General features: G+C 36.8%; 1 protein-coding gene across 5 annotated transcripts in view; it reads right to left on the bottom strand.

The window, feature by feature from the left end:
• The window catches only part of LOC101852863 (coiled-coil domain-containing protein 186), a 36,794-nt gene that overhangs the window by 5,117 nt on the left and 13,632 nt on the right, over positions 1-18,045 (bottom strand). For 4 of the 5 annotated variants that reach the window (XM_005102242.3, XM_005102245.3, XM_005102244.3 and 1 more), the window contains exons 3-18: positions 17,678-17,810; positions 16,575-16,703; positions 15,710-15,922; positions 14,962-15,081; positions 13,521-13,625; positions 12,607-12,705; positions 11,387-11,473; positions 10,878-11,020; positions 9,834-10,014; positions 9,152-9,226; positions 7,912-7,996; positions 7,359-7,438; positions 6,794-6,958; positions 5,460-5,617; positions 4,736-4,805; positions 3,241-3,264 (exon numbers count right to left, since the gene is read on the bottom strand). In XM_005102242.3, the coding sequence (XP_005102299.1) occupies positions 3,241-3,264; positions 4,736-4,805; positions 5,460-5,617; positions 6,794-6,958; positions 7,359-7,438; positions 7,912-7,996; positions 9,152-9,226; positions 9,834-10,014; positions 10,878-11,020; positions 11,387-11,473; positions 12,607-12,705; positions 13,521-13,625; positions 14,962-15,081; positions 15,710-15,922; positions 16,575-16,703; positions 17,678-17,810 (1,867 nt within the window). The remainder of the gene's footprint in view (positions 1-3,240; positions 3,265-4,735; positions 4,806-5,459; positions 5,618-6,793; positions 6,959-7,358; positions 7,439-7,911; positions 7,997-9,151; positions 9,227-9,833; positions 10,015-10,877; positions 11,021-11,386; positions 11,474-12,606; positions 12,706-13,520; positions 13,626-14,961; positions 15,082-15,709; positions 15,923-16,574; positions 16,704-17,677; positions 17,811-18,045) is intronic. The other variant, XM_005102246.3, reaches the window with a different exon arrangement.

The following is an 18,045-nucleotide window of genomic DNA, read 5'->3' as shown; positions in this document are numbered from 1 at the left end:
GGGGGGGGGGAGACAATAACCAAACATGAAAATGGAGATACATATAAAGTGTGGTGCAAAAATAAAGATGGTGAGTCGGTCCATAACGTTAAAAACCATTAAAAATTTTAATGAACCCAGTACTTGGAGAAAGCCCATTCACAGCAGTTTCATTGTCATTAAAATGTGATGAAAATTCAAAAGAAAATGATAAACATGTCAAGATTTCTTTCAGATATAAAGGGAAAAAAAAATAATCCCAAAATGATCAAAGAATCAGATAGGATATCAGTTGAACTTAAACTAAACATTTTTGAAAGTGACTCTACAATGAGACCATAATGATGATGACAAGATATTTCAGCAATATTATAATTTAATCTTTGTAACATCGAAACAAAATTATCGAAAAAGTTATAATATAAGCTCACATCAACACAATCTTGATCATAAAGGCACGGGCTACTACCACCCTGACTGTCAAGGCTAACTCAGGCGGTGCAGGACATTACATTCCAGCAAAAAGACAGAGAACTCAGTAAAATATCTCCCTCAAGCAGGAATCGAAATCATGACTTTGGCATGCAAGGAGAAGAGCCTAAGTATTACACCACTGATGCCCACAGACAATCTCATTTTCCTTCCAAAGCAATATTCCATATAATAATTGACATTTATTTAAACATATTAAAATTACCAGCTTTCCTTTTAGTAACAGTTTTACAGCACTTGCATAACGCAATTAGGTCATATAAGTTATAAGTGGTGTAGATTAGAAGAGCTATACAAGAGAGTGACAAACACAAAAAAGAACAAGGAGAGATAAGGACGATAGATGTTTGATAAGAAAGAAGGAGCAAACAACATCAGAGCATTTGCCAACCACAGACTAAAGTTGCCATGAAATGTTTATTATTACACCTTTTCAACATTTATTGTCACAATCCAGCAGCTCTGGGTCCCTGCTCTTCGGTCAAATGCCATGATAAAGAAACTTGAAGATTTTATGAGTTGTTAAGTTGTTCTTTATCGCAATAAAGCCAGTCATATTGGTCAGTGTAGTTGAAAAAAAGTCTTATCGATTTTTTTTATTTAAAAAATTGCATATTAAGGCACAAGAGAGTCAGGAAATACGGACCTCAATATCATAAGTTGACAAAAAACGGCAACCACCAAAGCTTAGAATGAAAGAAAACAGCAATGAATGGACTTTCACCTGAACTTAACTAGCCGGTAGTATTGAGTATTCATCCTTTCAAAACAAAAACCTTTTCACTTAACTATGTTTTGAAAGAATATTTGCTTAGAGAACTTGAAACAATAATACTGACATTTCCTATTTCTACACAAATTTGTATTTCATCAGTTGTCCCCGAGTGAGCATTTGCGTTTTCTCTTGATTTAAAAAATGTTTATATAACATTATCTGAAATCCCTGGGTCATACCTGCCAACCACTTTTTGAACTAAAATAGGTTTTCCACAGAATCCTACTAAAAACTTTGATTTTGGGGAAAAAATCTGAGTTTCCAGAATCCTTGTGGATTAACCATGGCAAATCAAGGTGAAATGAAAATACACGCAAATAAAAATGTGTATTTTTACATCATTTAATACCATCATGCAAATGAACATAGATATTTTCCACTTCATTTGCAATATCACACAAAAATATTGCAAATAAACCTGTGTATTTTCACGTCATGTACAAGGCGTTGCAAATGACCCATGGAAACAGAATCTAAGAAATAAAAAATCAGACTTCATGCAAAGTCCATCACAGTTCTTCTTCGATGAGGGGGGGGGGGGGGAATCGGAGAGCTCCATTTTATCAGAGTACTTGGCAGGTATGCTGTGTAATCCACAAAAATGACAAAATATCGTCTGAGGCAACCTATATTTCCTACTAAAATAGACCAAAGATAAGGACTTCAGGATTCTCTGGCGTACATTTTTTTCATGCTGTAAGACTGCTCAAATTAAAATGAAAACTCCCCACCAAATTACATATATATTTCTTTTGACAAGTGTTTTACGGTGCTCGCAACTACACTACGTCATGTGAGCGCACAGGACACATTTCAGTTTGGTAAGAATTCATAATTATCTTAACATCAGTAGACTCATTCAAAGTTAGATAGTCACGAATCGATTTTAAAAAAGGAAGGGTGACCTCATATTACCACCAACATCATTGACAACCCTCATGAGGAAAGCCTATTAATAACACAACCAACCAAGCTGACACTCATAAAGCATAATTTCAAAAGCATAATATAAACCCAAAGCTGTGCACTAATATATCAATCAAACTCTTGAATCATCTAGTGTACATGTTTATTCATAAACCTGATCACAATGCTACATCTTCACAGCAATTTTACAAAGATTTCAACCCAGTTTCAGTATTTCAGCTACACTAATGAAGCCTATTATGAAGATCAACCTTCATATTTCGTTATCCTGATTTCAGAGTTAGGAACTCTTTTACACTTCATATGCAGTTTAATAAACTTTAATCCCTTTCATACATACTCTCCTCAGATTGTATGGCACTAAATTAATATTAATTTATATCAATTATATAATCACCTACTGATAGTAACAACAAACAAGAGCTAACTTTTCAAGATGTAAACAAGGTATGGCTCAAGAAAAGAATAATATGATTATTTCGCCTTCAAGTTCACCACACATAAGGCAACAATATCAATACAATAAAAGTAATAACTAAATGTATTATCATTATCATCCTCATTATCATTATGATTGTCACCATTATCACTATCGTCATTATCATTCTCATCATTAACATCATTTTTATTACAGTAACCACTACTTTTAATGTTACTATTATTATCACTCAATACAATCGTCAAACAATTTGTTAATCAATGAAAAGTACAGATCATCGCAAGATAACAGTCAGTGCACACGGAAAGCTGCATCATACAAAAGAAACAGGAAAGAAGGAAAGAAATATGCACCATCCCCTCAAAGAACATGCAACAAGCTCCAGCCCATGCTTAACACTACAGTTCTTCATTCCAGATATCAGCAGAGTAATTAATGGAGCAAGAAGGGAAATTCAGATTGTGTGTAAAAATAGTCAATAAGTTGTTTTTTTTCGTCAATACCAAAGACCAAAAAGAAAGAAAAAAATGAAAAACAAAACAGATTGCCATAAACAGTGTCAAAACAAGAGAACCATCAGAATGATTCATGTATGAAGAACAGAAGGGGCCGTCAAGCATCAGACTACCTTATATGCTTTATTGACTGTGTCCTGCGGAGGATAAACACATTAGGAGAATCACAAACAGCACGCAGATATCACACATCACTGGGGGAACAGCTCAGAGACCATCGATAACGGTCAAGGAATAACACTGTTGAGGTATCTAAACTGAGATGGGTTGTTGTGTGCAGCGCGTTAGGGTGATAGCATTCACATGTCACCCCACTGCTGCAGTTTACAGCACAGTCAGGACAACAGGCAGACATGTTTTGATGGGAAGATATAAAGGTAACCGGAAAAAAACCACACAAAAAACAGATCAGACTTGGGACTTCAATGCCCACCTGCCCATCACATGACACCTAGATGTACTTGCATTTCCAAAACAACTGGGCTGCCAGTAAAAAATTAAATAAAATAATGGAAGGACATGAACTGCCTTATAAAAGCAAAATATCTAGAACTGTCCAGTTTCTGATCTTTGAAAATACTGCACAAATCTGGTCACCAAGACACAAGACAAAATTCAAGAGTCAGGTATACTTCCACATAGATCTCAGTGGTACGGTCACATTACATTACAATAAACACAATGACTTGTTAAAGACAAACCAAGATTGTCAAGATGACTGCACAGTGGACATAAACGTGAAGAGACAAGGGTGTACAGTTATAACTTCTGACCATGCTAGGGGGGGGGGGGGGGGGAGAGAAGGAGGCCTGACTCGCTATCAGGCTCCCGAGAAGAACCACCCACCAGGCTAGGCTGTGGTAGCAGAACTACAAGAATATAGAAGCAAATCACAATCTTACTTTTAAACATCCTTTTCATGATCTAACTGAGAAAAAGCAATCTTTTCATATGTCAAGAATACTATTTCCAGGTATGAGATATTCAAAGATAATACGGATATGATCCATTACACACCTCTAAGCTGTTAGTAATGCAAAGCAATATGATTTTAGGAGAGAAACCAGGAAAGGCTTGTTAGTATGCAAGTTAAAGAACTTTAACCAATTGTGCATATATCTATGCAGACTTTTTAGCCTGGTTATCACTCACATTATTCGCAGACTCTTACAGTAACAGTAAAAGCATGATCAGTAATTTTATTAATATCTCATTTTAAGTATTACAAAAGTGAAAAAGATGAATCATTTAGACAGAAAGAAAAGCCTAACTAAATGTTCCACTAAATACAAAAAGATGTTCAAACACACAAAAAGAAGTAAGAACTTCATCCTTTTACAGGAATACTCTCACCATGATCAAGAACCACTTGCAGGAGGGTGGAACACATTCACTCACAGCACAAAAAAAAGAAAGAAAAAAAAAATTATATTAATACAAACAGAGACACATCACACCACAAAGACCATCACTATATTTCATAGACATAAACAATCCAGCTTCAATGGCTGCACTAGATTGTGAAAGGTTTTCCTCTACAGTCAAACAAACAATACAAGAATACGTGGAATACGTCAGTCGGCCTAACACTAATCAACACACTCATACCTTATTCGCATCCATATCTTCAGAAGATAAAGTGCCAGCCTCTTCACGAAGTACATAACTCTGAATGATCCTGAAAACGAAAATGTTCCCTTTATCAATTATAATTTCACTTAAATGCTATATCAACGCACTTTACTTTTTTCTTTTCCAATCTAGCGGCTATCTAGTTTGAGCCCTGTCAACGGTTTACTTTTCTGAAAACTAGAAACAAAAACAACTTCTTATTGATATCTTTTTGTTTTCCATTCATCCAATCGCCAACAAAAATCTCCCCAAACTTCCTCCATTTCCCCAACTTTTATTTGAGTTCCGTCAAACATTTGAAGAGTGAAAGAAATCTTTTACGTTTCTAAACATTTCATAACTCACTTATCCCCCATAGGCCCACATACGGGAGAAGTGTGCAAATACAAGGTTCACAAGCTAAATCCACCAAAAACGACAAATTTAACCCTTTGACTCTCAATGGATTTATTTTGTTTATTAATATCCTGTGTCATGTTTAAGAAAATGTGAACTGGGTAGACTAATTAAACTGACCATGAGAAAATTTTGAAGCAATCGAAAACTACAATGCTCATGAGCTAAAAGGATATCTATCATATTTCTACTGTCTAATGGGTTCTAGATATATTTAAAAAGAACAAATATGTCAATGAAAGACACAAGCTTCACATTCCAAATGGAACTCTAGCCTGGGACAGTCAACCAGAATCGGACCCACTTGTTCTTCCGTTTGATCTCTTCCAGCAGCTGCTGTATATGTTCACCCAGGAATTCCAGCTTCTCATTCTTGCGAGCGTGTGACTTCTGCAGCCGCACGATTCTTTCGATGAGCACCTGCTTGTCCACTTCCACCTGCTCCGTGATCACAGGGAACTCCTGCACAGATAACGCACAGAACACTCAACATTAGATTGTTTTGTTAATATGAGTGATGAGAAGCAAATGGACACAATAACTCATTCAGAGCTAGGGAAATGTTTTAGTTTTAGTTAGAGTTTTACGGCACTTGCAACACAATAAGGTCATATAAGTGCCGAAGATTAGAGATGTTACAAGAGAGTAACAAACATAAAAAAGGAGGAGAGATCAGGATGATACATGTTAGATAAGAAAGAAGGAGCAAACCACACCAGAGCACCCGCCAACCACCCACAGGAAAAAGTTTCACAAACATACAACAGAGTAAAAGCAGAGAAATAGAACCTACCAGAGCCCCCCTCCAACCACTCACTTTGAGTTAGTAAATCTTGAGCAGATGTTCGCTGGGTTCACAATACCATACTATTCAAAGTGAGAAGGCAGAGAAAGAGAGAGCTGGTTTGAAGTATACTGCACATTTACATGACAATTGCTACAAATTATTTGACAAAGGAAATGTAGAAAGACCACATCACATTGCAGCACTCTTCAAACATCCACAGTAATTTTTTAAACGTTTTTTCTTCATCACAAAAACCAAACTATACACTATAGTTATAATAGTACAAACAAGATGTGGTCACACAGCACTAGTAAATATCCCAGGACCAGCATCCCTTCCCATCCCTTCTATAACACACCCAGATTATTATCTTCTCAAACTACAAAGGACAATGCAAAGATACAAAAATTATGAGAAGAACCACCACAATTTACTTGGTATGATGCATAGACTATCAACTAACAAGTTACAAAAGATAACAGCTTTCGAAATTAAATGTTCTTGAAGAACTCTCAGAATATCATGGAGACAAAAAATAAAGAATGAAGAAATTCGTTAAAGAATAGGCACAGAAACACTAATATTCCTCCAAAAAACAATTAAACTGAAACTGAACTGCTTTAGGTATATCAAACGCCAAGATTCACATGGGAAACAAATTCTGGAAACAAAGGTGGAAGGAAAGAGAAGAAGGGGGAGACCTTTCAGAAGATGGGAACAAGACATAGAAATCTGGCTTGGAACCAAAACAATTCAAGCTGGCAAAATAGCAACAGAGTGTTTTATTGCAGAAAGGTCCCAAAATCAAAGTCCAGCTATTGTAAAAAAAAACACACAGAACATAGCTTTACCTGTACCGAGGGCTGCGGCGGTGGGTGTGGAGCCTGGGAGTTGACAGCATCAATGGAGTTGAGGCTCCCGTTGGAGTTGGTGCGAGAGCCCATACTGCCCGCGTCGCCTTTGCCTTCCATAGCCTCCAGTTTCCTCCTCACTTGTTGCAACTGCCGCGTCAGGTCCTGATGAAACCAAAGCTTGAGTCTGAGAAAGCTAAGCTTACTGACATCATGATTGCCACTTAGTGCACAGAAAAAGCAAGAAAGACAGACAGAAAAAAAACAGGGAATTGAAAACAAAGTATGGCCGCCTCTCAAGGGAGGCTTCAAACCATCCAATTCCATAACGTCATGACCCTAAATTCAATATCATCTTTGGAATACTGACGGGAATGAGAATTTATCGATAGACAAGAGTATAATCTTGATTTTCCCACAGACATAAAAGCAAGACAAAACATTTATGAATCAGTACAAGAGATCAGCCAACAATCATGGCTTAGCATACTCTCTGTAAGTCAAAAACTGTTGGGAAGATGCTAGAGGTAGAGTTGCGTATGAGAAGTAAGAAAAATGAGCCGACCTTGACATTGTTGGCATGTCTCCTCTTGAGGGTCTTGCTACTGTCCACTTCATCCTCCCATTTCTGTTTGAAATCACTACCTGAAGATAAACAAAATAATCGCACACTTAACATACAAGTACAGCCCTTTACTTCATCCCTATCCAGTATGCTAATACAAAATTACAAATTTTAAAAAAAGGGACTAGTTTCTTTAAGTTTGTTAGAATATATTTGAAAAATAAACAATAGGTACGAGCGCAATAACAGACATTCTTTCTGTATTTCTGCAAGTCTCCAATAGAAAATAAAAAATTAAATCCAAATCCAAATTCCTAGCATCCTTTTCGGTCGAATTCAATTAAATAACTTTAAGCGGTACCATCATAACAAAAATAGTCAGACTTGGAAGGCACATGTACAAGGGAAGAAAAAGGACAAAGGGTAAAGATGGCAATGTTGGAAGGAAGGAAAGAAGGTAGAAGAAGTATGCAAAATTACAATGGCTAACCTCAACCATGATATAGTATTCATAAAGAAAAAAAGAGTGGCAATAGAAAATAAGATCATTTACTTTCTTTACTCCTTTCTGAGAGAGCTGCAGTCAATTTGTCAATTTCTTCCTTTCTTTTCATCTTTTCCTCCTCATACTTATCACTCTGGAAAAGAAATATGCATTGTTTGAGACACTCTTCATAATAAGCACTCTGTGACATAAAACATACACTAATTAGCATTAGTTTAAATATCTTTTTTCAACTTAACACACACACCCACACACATGGAATATCTCATTCAGGTCATTTATATATCCTGTAAACACATATAACCATATAATGCACACATATCCATTTTCAAAGTGTAAATCATAAACAAACAAAAACAAGATTTTACAATAGCAAATCCCATTCAAAGACACATTTTCATTGGTAAACAAAAATGTGATGTGCAGAAAAGTGAACAAGTCAAAAGACAGACAGCATAACAGCAAAGAAATTAAATGAGCTCAGTAAGGGGTAACTAAAAACACTTAACTCTTTTTATCCGGGCTACGAGTATACTCGTAACGCCGACCAGTCCGGGCTACGAGTATTCTCGGAGCAGTGATACGGTCACGTCAAAGAAGCTACTTTTGCTTGTAATTACCAAAATACGCAAATACGGCGATGCTAGCTCTGTCTGAATATTTTAATTTTTCAATGAACAGTGGTTTCTTTGTTTTTGATGGGTGTAGAAGCTTGAAAGATGTCTCGAAAACGCACATTCACGACCGACGAAGTACTTTTTGAAGTCGCGCTGGGTTGTGAGGGGAATGGTACTAATTTGATGAAAAAGACTCTGAAATGAGTGCCGTAAATCCCGTTGTGGATGATAAGAAACAGGACTTAGACTCATCTAATAGCGATTCAGATCATGGTGAAGGGGTCAGTACTGGAATTCGTGCTCGATGGGTAGGGCTAGATCTAGATTCTAGATCTCTATAAAATCCAATGGGACGTCGTGGGCACGGCAATCAGGGTCAAGTTCGAGGGTGGAATACACCTGAAAATCTACATTGTGCTATTTGTGTAATTCCTAACCTCGTACATTTATAAAAACTACATTCAATTTCTAACATAAATGCCAAATTTCCTTAAAATCTTAGAGTAAATGTAAGAAATACAGCACTTTGAACTATATGCACTGACTTCCGACTCATACGGCGCGGCGGCCCCAGGACTGGTACAGAGTTTGTGGGGGTACGGCTAGGATAAAAAGAGTTAACACATAAGAACAAGAAAAAATAATATATTACAAGCAAAACAAAATCTTACCAGATCTTTCACAGTTGTCTCTAGTTCTTGTATTTCCATTTTCAGCTTCTCAACTTCACCAGTCAAAGTCGATGCCTTGAAGAAAAGATGATGTTTTTAAAACCCGTTATGCTTTACCAAACAGCAACATCTAATATCTCTACAAAACACAATAGATACTTTATTCTAAAAAAAACAAAAGAAAACTAACACCACCAACCCCTCTCCCCCCCCAAGACGTAGATGAGCAGTAAAAAAACAGACAATAGATATCAAACGCGCTCCCTTTAAAGTCTGTTCTACTTGCACTTTATTTCAAAATGACCCCTCGCCATTCTATTCGGATAAGTCAGGATACAGGCTTTTCTTCCTTCTCAAAGATCTTAAAGGATAATTGCAGTAATGAGGAAACTAAGCCTTTTTTTTTAAACTTTTGAAATATGCTTATCTTGCACAGCGAAAGTGTTAGTTTGAGGTTTAAGTTTTAGTAACCAGAAACACATCAAAACAATTTAGGTCATGCGGCGCAGGAAAGAAGCAAGACAGACAGACAGAAACAACAGAGTAAAAAAAAAAAAGAATTAGGACCTACCAGAGACACCCACCCACTCTAAGGTGCTGTCAATGATATAATCAATTTAGAGACAGACAAGTAAGTCTTGTAAACTATTCGGGAACTGATCAATGCCATTTTCTCCCTCACTTTGTTGTTCAGACTGGTGTTCTCCGAGCGCAGCAGGGCATTCGTACGGCTAAGCTCCGACTGCAACGTCAGCATCTTTGATTCTCGCTCCCGGCACAGCTCCATGTCTTTCTGGAGGTCACGGTTTGACACCTTGAACTCTGCCACATCCTTGTCCAGACTTTTGATCATGTCTTGCGCCCTGAAACACAAGAGGAAAATATTTATTTCTGCTTGCACATACAACAACATTTTGTTGGACAAATTTGAACATTTGAGGAGAAAAAAAATCAACGAGAAAAAAAAGGGATGAGATAAAACATTTTCTTTTAAAAATAAGAATACACTTTATCTCTTTGAAGTTCTCAGCTTGAATAAATGCCATCCATGTAAAAATAGGATTTTTCATCATATACCAGTGAGCTATCCTTAATAACAACAACACAAAATGTAACTTTTTGAGTGAAAAATCACCAAGCTAAAATGAAACTTTTCAGAGCAAGACGACCTCTAACTTCAATTTCCAAAACTCAATTACAGCACACTTTGAAAACGAACAACTTTCAAACTTCCTTTTCTTTATTAAGTTCAGTGAAACATGAGCTTTGTGCTTGAACCTGGCAGATTCAAATTCAGACCAAAGAATCTCATAGTGATTACCTCATCATCAGTCTTTCTACTGCTACATAAAAAAAAACAATTATACTGGCCTTGCGCTTTTCTTCAAGTTAAATACTCTGCAGGTTCAGAATCTTGCCTCTCCAATCAGTCAATGCATCTCAAAAGACTTTAGCCCTGGATAACTTTTGCATACGATACTGACATAATAGAATCATATATTAGTAACTAATTAAAAATAAAACCTCCCTTGAACTTACTAACACTAAAAGTAAAATATGTTGTCCGTTTTCCTCTTTCAATGAATTATTAAGATAAAACTTGATAACAAAAAAGTCAAATTAATTTATTTTTTTTTCAAATTAAAAAAAAAGTGTGAAAAGACAAGCTGTCAACTGTCAATTTCGACCAGACCACTGAAGATATTAAAAAGAAGAAAAAACTGACCTGTCGTAATCTTCCTGTAGAGTAGACATTGACGTGACTTTGGCCTTGAGGTCCACATTGTCTCCCTTCTGTCTCTGCATGATCTCCTGGTAACGCTCGATCATCTGATGGTTCTGCTGGCGCTCCTCTTCCAGACAATGGACCTGCCAGTCACACAGGTACAGGCGATTGAACATTACAGTCACACATGTAAAGGCGATTGAGTATTACAGTCAAACAGGTACAGTGATTGAACATAAAAGGAACATATGTACAGACACAGTTAAACACAACATTCAATCATGTACAGGCACAGTAGAACATTACAGTCACACATGAGTTGAACATAACGAACATGTCAAAATGAGGACAAATATATTTCATGAAAATGAAGAAAAAATTGATAAATATAAATATACTCCGAGAGAATAAAAAAGAAAAGAAATTTCTTATGACAGAGAGAGCTGCATTGTGAATGGAAAAACTTCTAGATGTGAATGAAAGCATGTGAGAAACAGCACATAAATCACCTTGTCCTTGAGCGTTTTCGCCTCCTCCAATGTGTCCTTATGCTGACCTTTGAGAGAATCCAATTCCCGCTTCGTCATCTGATGAATCTGAGAGGTTAAAAAAGAAACAAATGATGCAAACACTTTATTCTAGTAAGCATTTTACAGAAATTGCAACACAATTAGGTCAGTTTAGTTTTAATAAGTGTTTTACTGCACTTGCAACACAATAAGGTCATATAAGTGCCGTAGATTAGAGGTCTTACAAGAGAATAACAAACACAAAAAAGAAGGAGGGCAGCTAAAGACGATAGACGTTTGATAGGAAAGAAGAACCACACCAGAGCACCTGCCAACCACACACTGGGTCATACAAGTGCCGAAGATTAGAGGTGTTACAAGAGAGTAACAAACAGAAAAGGAGGAGAGATAAGGGAGATTGATATGTTTGATAGAAAAGAATTAGCAAACCATATCAGAGCACCTGCCATCCACCCACGATACAAAACGTTCTCCCTAACTACAAGTCTCTGGTGTATAGGCATCACCATGTAACAATAAACTAAACTACCTCCTATTTAGAGTATTTTGTCGAAAAATGAACATTAAATACTATGGTTCTGGAAAACAAACAAAAGCACAACCCAACAGTATACGTCAAAACAAAGCACTTTGTCAGCAGACAGGACATTGTAATGAATATTGTTTAAAAAGGAAAATTAATTTATACACAGACGAACAACTGACGAATAGACAATATATATCTGCCCTAACTCACATACAAGAAGGCCCGTTGTGGCAGCGGATAGGACACCTACAGACGAACATGGCCACAGTGACAGGTGACAGACATAAATTCAACTCATAAAATGAGAATGTATCAGAATTCGAGTCTAACTGAGGGAATCCATTAATACGGTCAGAAGTGAGAACTGACATGATTTCTTTTAATGACCTCTCAAAACAATTGTACTCTCCTGGCAACTATACGCAAATGTTACCCTTCAACTTATAAGTATTGGAGAAAAAAAAAGTCCCTATCCCCTCATAAACTGATTAGAATTTTTTTTTTAACCAATCTGTATAAAATCTGAAAACAAATTCAGCCCGATAAACCCGCTGTGGAAAGAATTATTCAATTTCTATCTGAAAGCCACAAAAATAAACTGTCTGTAGCAAAAGTAAACCTTTTTCACCGACTTCCACAGAGAATCAAAACCCTCTCCTTTACAACAACTTACTTCTTCTGTGTCTGTTCGCTCCTGCATCTGCATCTTCAGCTCTGACTCTTTCATCTTAAGCTCTTTGTCCAGGCTGTTCGACTTGATCTCTTCAGATTCCTGATAAACAAATGGCTATATTGTAATGTGTTTAAGACACTTTCACAACTCTTCTCTCAAACTTTTGTATGAATCATTTCAGAAAAATGAGAGATGAAATAAAGCCTGTCTCCAAATACACTCCTTCTTTTTTTTTTTAAAGTAAAACTAAGTGTTCAGCAGCAAAAATCACTGAATTGTAAAGTGATCCATCACATTTTTATAAATTACAGGTAACTTGGGTATTTCAGGAGTAAACATTCAAATCTATTTGCAGTCTATCTCTTATTTCATTTGAAATTTAGGCGGGAAAAAAAAAAGAAATACAATAAAAGACAGAACTCCCCCTCTTGACTTCTTATGATCATGACCTTGAAAATAATCACGGTCATCTTAATTTTGATCAACATATTTCAGGTGGGTTAGAGCTATTCCCATCAAAAGATTTGCGGAAACACTTTAGGGGTATTCTCATTAATGAAGAAAGAAACACAAAAATAAAACAACATAAAGAAACCTTTCTATGATGGCAGAGGCAATACACAAACAAAAAGAGATGACTGTCTGTTACAAAATCTATTTATAAATATTTTTCAAAAACTCTCAAAGTGAAAGGAAATCTCTTCACATATGGAGAATACGGAGTAAAGTTAAGTACAAAAGTACTACACAACAGCTTGTACCAAGCAAACTAAGCAAAATCTATCATGCATGCACGGCTCAGGAGAAAGGAGAACTCGAAACAGCCCAACAACAGCAATTAGTCAATGGGATGATGCCTTTCCTTCAAAAAAGAAATTGAAAGAAAAGCTACCTTGTGCATTTGGTTTCTTTACCTGATATCTTTTCACTATGGCCTGGCACTCTAGTCGAATAACCTCCGTCTCCTCTCTCGCCTCCTTCAGTTTGGATGTGGTTTTCTCAAGGTTTCCTTTGGTTTCCTGTTGGTTAAAAAAAAAAAAAAGTAAGTTGCCTCAGTACAATCTCGTCGAGCAATCAGTGCTCGTTAAGAAAAACAGTTATCAAATGTCAACATTAAATCAAATTTAACAATAATTTTTGTAAGTGTTTTACTTTTTTGTTTTAGTAGAGGTTTTACGGCGCTCACAACTGCATAAGGTTATATGAGTACCAAGGGGTGGATGTCAACAGAGAAGTCCTTACAGGGAATCAGACTACTCAGCTCACCTCTCTAACTTCAACAGCACGAAGTCTGCTTCGACTATCTAGGCACCCCGGAAATAGCGGGTCACGGGAGTGTGAAAAACTACCAAAGAAGTAGAGGTAATGACGATAGTAAGATTTAAGAAAGAAAAAGCAGCAGTTCCCTGTTGCAGTTCAGGCACAGTTATAAGCATGACATTGATGAATCATCCCATATACAATTTCGATTCTTCTGTGCATAAGAACATGGTTAATGTCCCCCTTTGGGAATTTCAATGGCCTAAATAAACTTCAGTCAATAGCACCGTCCCGGGGGGGGGGGGGGGGGTAAGTGTTTTACTGCGCTCGCAACTGCATAAGGTCAAATGAGCCCGCGGGACACACCAAACATTTTCAATTGGTAGGAAATTGTGAACTTTGCATGGGTGGCGGCCGAAGCCTACTCTTATCGATTTTGGACTACAAAGGATCTTTAACATGCGCAACTTGCACACGGGATAACAATAATTGGAATATTGCCACACTCTAAAATGACAAAACAGGTGACTTACTACAAAAAGTACTACAAAATTCATTTTATTCATCCTTTTTTACATAAACAGCATAACAAGTCATAGGTGTTTTAGTTTTTGTAAGAGTTTTACAGCACTTGCAACACAATAAAGTCATATAAGTGTCGAAGATTAGAGGTGTTACAAGTGAGTAACAAACACAAAAAAGAAGGAGGGGATAAAGACGATAGACGTTTGATAGGAAAGAAGGAGCAAACCACACCAGAGCATCCGCCAACCACACACATATAGGTGTTTGCCCCTTTTAACACACTAAGGCTAATAAATACAAGGAACCACTGATTTAACATTCATCTCTGATAAAACAGCATCAAACAGAGACAGAGACACAAGAACTCAACAAATACTCCAAAATCCCCTCCAAAAAAACTAGCTGGGACCTTAAACCCGGGTCACCCATGCAACAATCCAGTAAGATATCAACTGAAACAAACCTACGATTACAAATTATACATCAGAATGACAGAGTCTTCCGCACTACCTGACCTACAGAGAAAAAAAAACCACCAAACAAACATGACAAATCTTAGTGGTGGGTAACCTTATGAGAATCCAGTTCATCCTTAAGCTTGTTCTGAAACCACTTGATCCTGTACTCTGCCGAGGATGTGGCTTCCTTCAACTTTTCCAGTTCTTTGAGAAGATTGCTCACCTCATGGCACTGCAGAAAAAACAAGTCAGCACATTAATGGCCACATTTCATAGGGAAATAGAGAAGGGTAAAAGAAAAAGAAGAGAAAGTAGTCTTTGAAACTCTAATCACCTTCGGTAACTGAATTTTCTTCTCTCTCTTTGTTTAGCACATTGACACAATAATGGTCACTAATTTAGTGCTGGATGAAAAGAAAATCACAACAGAGAAGCAAAAGGTGGATTTTTAAAAAGGAAGTGACCCTCAAGGAAAGAACCCTGAAAAGCTACCTGAAAAAAGTAGCTTCTCTTAAGTAACCACAGTATGTCGTTATATAGTTCAGCATATTTCTACAAACGAATGTTGAAATTAAACCCTTGGGCTTTAGTGATTCTGGTTATCACATCATGTTACAAACGCGCGTGCGCACGCACGCACACACACACACACGCACGCACGCACGCATGCACACACACACACACACACAAGAAAAAGAATATCATCATATATAAGCAAACCAACAACCTTCCAAATAAATGATTTGCTTTATTTCTCTGGCAGGGCACTTTTGTCCTTGAGAGTCATTCTCCGGCTTGCACCATTTCAAAATGTTTTTGGTTTTTTCTAAATACATAATATAACAACTTCCAACTCTTACTTTAGCATCATAGCTGCTCATTGCTTTCTGCCGGTCCGCTTTGGCAGTTTTGACAGCACCTGCCATGTTCTCTTTCTCACGGATGGCGTCCTTGATCTTGGTTTCCCACTTCTCCACCATCCTGCGAGACTCCAGTGTCTTGGCCTCCGCTTCGGCAAACCGAACCACCATCATGTCCTTCTCGCGCTGACAGTCCTCATACTGCTTGGTCACCTGGGCAAAGAGCAGAAGTGCAATCACAATGACATGCATAGGAACATAACACTAGGTAGAGAGAAGAGGGTCAAATCACCACAACAGTGTTTCAGTAACAGTTTTACACAACTTACAACAGAATCAGGTCATATAAGTACTGTTTTGTTTTAGTAAGAGTTTTATGGCACTTGCAACACAATAAGGTCATATAAGTGTGGGAGATTAGAGGTGTTACAAGAGAGTAACAAACACAAAAAAGGAGCAGGAGAGATAAGGACGATAGACGTTTGAGAGAAAAAAAGGAGCAAACCACACCAGAGCACCTGCCAACCACCTACTATATAAGAACTGAAGATTAGAGGTGTTACTAGTGTGTAATATACAAAGAAAAGAAGGGGGAGAGATAAGGACAATAGATGTCAGATAGGAAAAAAGGAGCAAACCACACGAGAGCACCTGCCAACCACCCACTCACTGTGACAATCATAAAAACATAACACTAAATAGAAAGAAGAGGAATGTAACATCCAATCTTTTCGCAAATTCAATTAGACTCTTGGCAAAAGCAAGTGGATACACATGTGCGAATTACAACCTGAACTCTTTTTCAATTCGACAAACAAATGTTCTTTTACAGTGAACCACTGCCCTCAACAAACTTTTCACACACCTGATCAACCCTTGCTTTTAGTTCATTCTGAAGAGTAGTTACAGCCCGCTTAGCAGCAGTATCATGAGACACCAGCTTCTCTTTTGTGGCTTTCAGCTCTGTTTGTAGCTGTGCAATTGTCTTTTCCATCTGTCATAAAACAACATGATTGCATGTAGATACAGGGTGAAGGGCAAAAAAGCAACTCAGACGCCAGATCTAAATCAAAAATACAACTTTAGCATCAAAGAAAGCAGAAAATGTCAGAATACCATCATCAAAATGACAAGTATATATGGGAACAATTTAAAATTTAATGCAAAATATGTATTTATTATGAATAACCATTATGCTGACACGATACAAAACCATAGGACTTTTCCATAAGTTTACATCCAATCCAGTCTTATTGCAGATTCATATTAAATTTTAAATTTCCCTCTCTAAAATATATCATTGTTGAAAGGAGTTTAAAACCCATAGCTTATACAATGCATATTTCATAGAAAAATTAATTTAAGCTAAATTTACAATCTATTATATCCTTGTGAACTTAGAAGGCAATACCTCGCTTAAAACTTGTGAAAAAACAAAACTATAAAGGAAATGAAAGTGCATAATTGCACTTGTTTTATGAGTACTTGGATCATCTGTATGTCATAGAAAATTCATAATTTCAACAAAAACAAAGAGAACTATCTTTTAAAACCACCAAAGAAGTTGGAAATTAAAAGCTGCTCCATTTTTAAAAAAGAGAGTTACAAAAGCAAATTGAAAATTGCATGACACCACTTGGCCTATGACATAATGCAAATAAAGCAACTCACAAGCAACAAAACGTATTATTTTGGAAAATTATGTCTGCATTCATCACAGAATGAGATATTTTGCAAACAGAAGACTTTGAGAGAACCCTTTGTCATGGCACCTTTTCATTTGACTTGAACTAGTTTTTTTCTGCTTAAAAAAACAGAACCGCATATAGAGAACATTTTGTACAGAGCAGAAAGGGTGGGAAAAGAGTTAAAATATCATACTCATCACTCAAAGTAAAGAAAACACTAGGCAAAGTGATTATTAAGGATTGGTTTTTTCCGCAAGAGCCATCACATCCAGAAACTAACCTCTTTGATTTGTGGCAGGTAAACATCGTCAGCATTATGGCCAGGAGAAGAAGACTGCTGACTCCGCATTTTGTCCCTCTCTGAAGTAACCATGGAAAGCTCTTCTCGACTAGTATTTCTTTCCTGAGTCAATCTGAACCACAATAAACACATATACAATGAGTCGTACTTCATTGGAAGACAGCATAATGCAGACAAAATGATGTCGCCCAAATTTTGGAAATTTTTGTGTTATTGCAGTTTCTTAATCGGTAATATCGGATGGAACATTTTGTCGAATTCAAATTCTAAATGTTGAAAAAAAAAAGCAAAAACAAAAAAAAGACATAATGATGATAATGTAGGTACAATTGTTAAAAGAATGAAAC

Source organism: Aplysia californica, unplaced genomic scaffold, assembly GCF_000002075.1.
Source record: "Aplysia californica isolate F4 #8 unplaced genomic scaffold, AplCal3.0 scaffold00318, whole genome shotgun sequence".
Classification (NCBI taxonomy): Eukaryota; Metazoa; Mollusca; class Gastropoda; order Aplysiida; family Aplysiidae; genus Aplysia; species Aplysia californica.
This window is presented reverse-complemented; position numbering and strand designations above follow the sequence as displayed.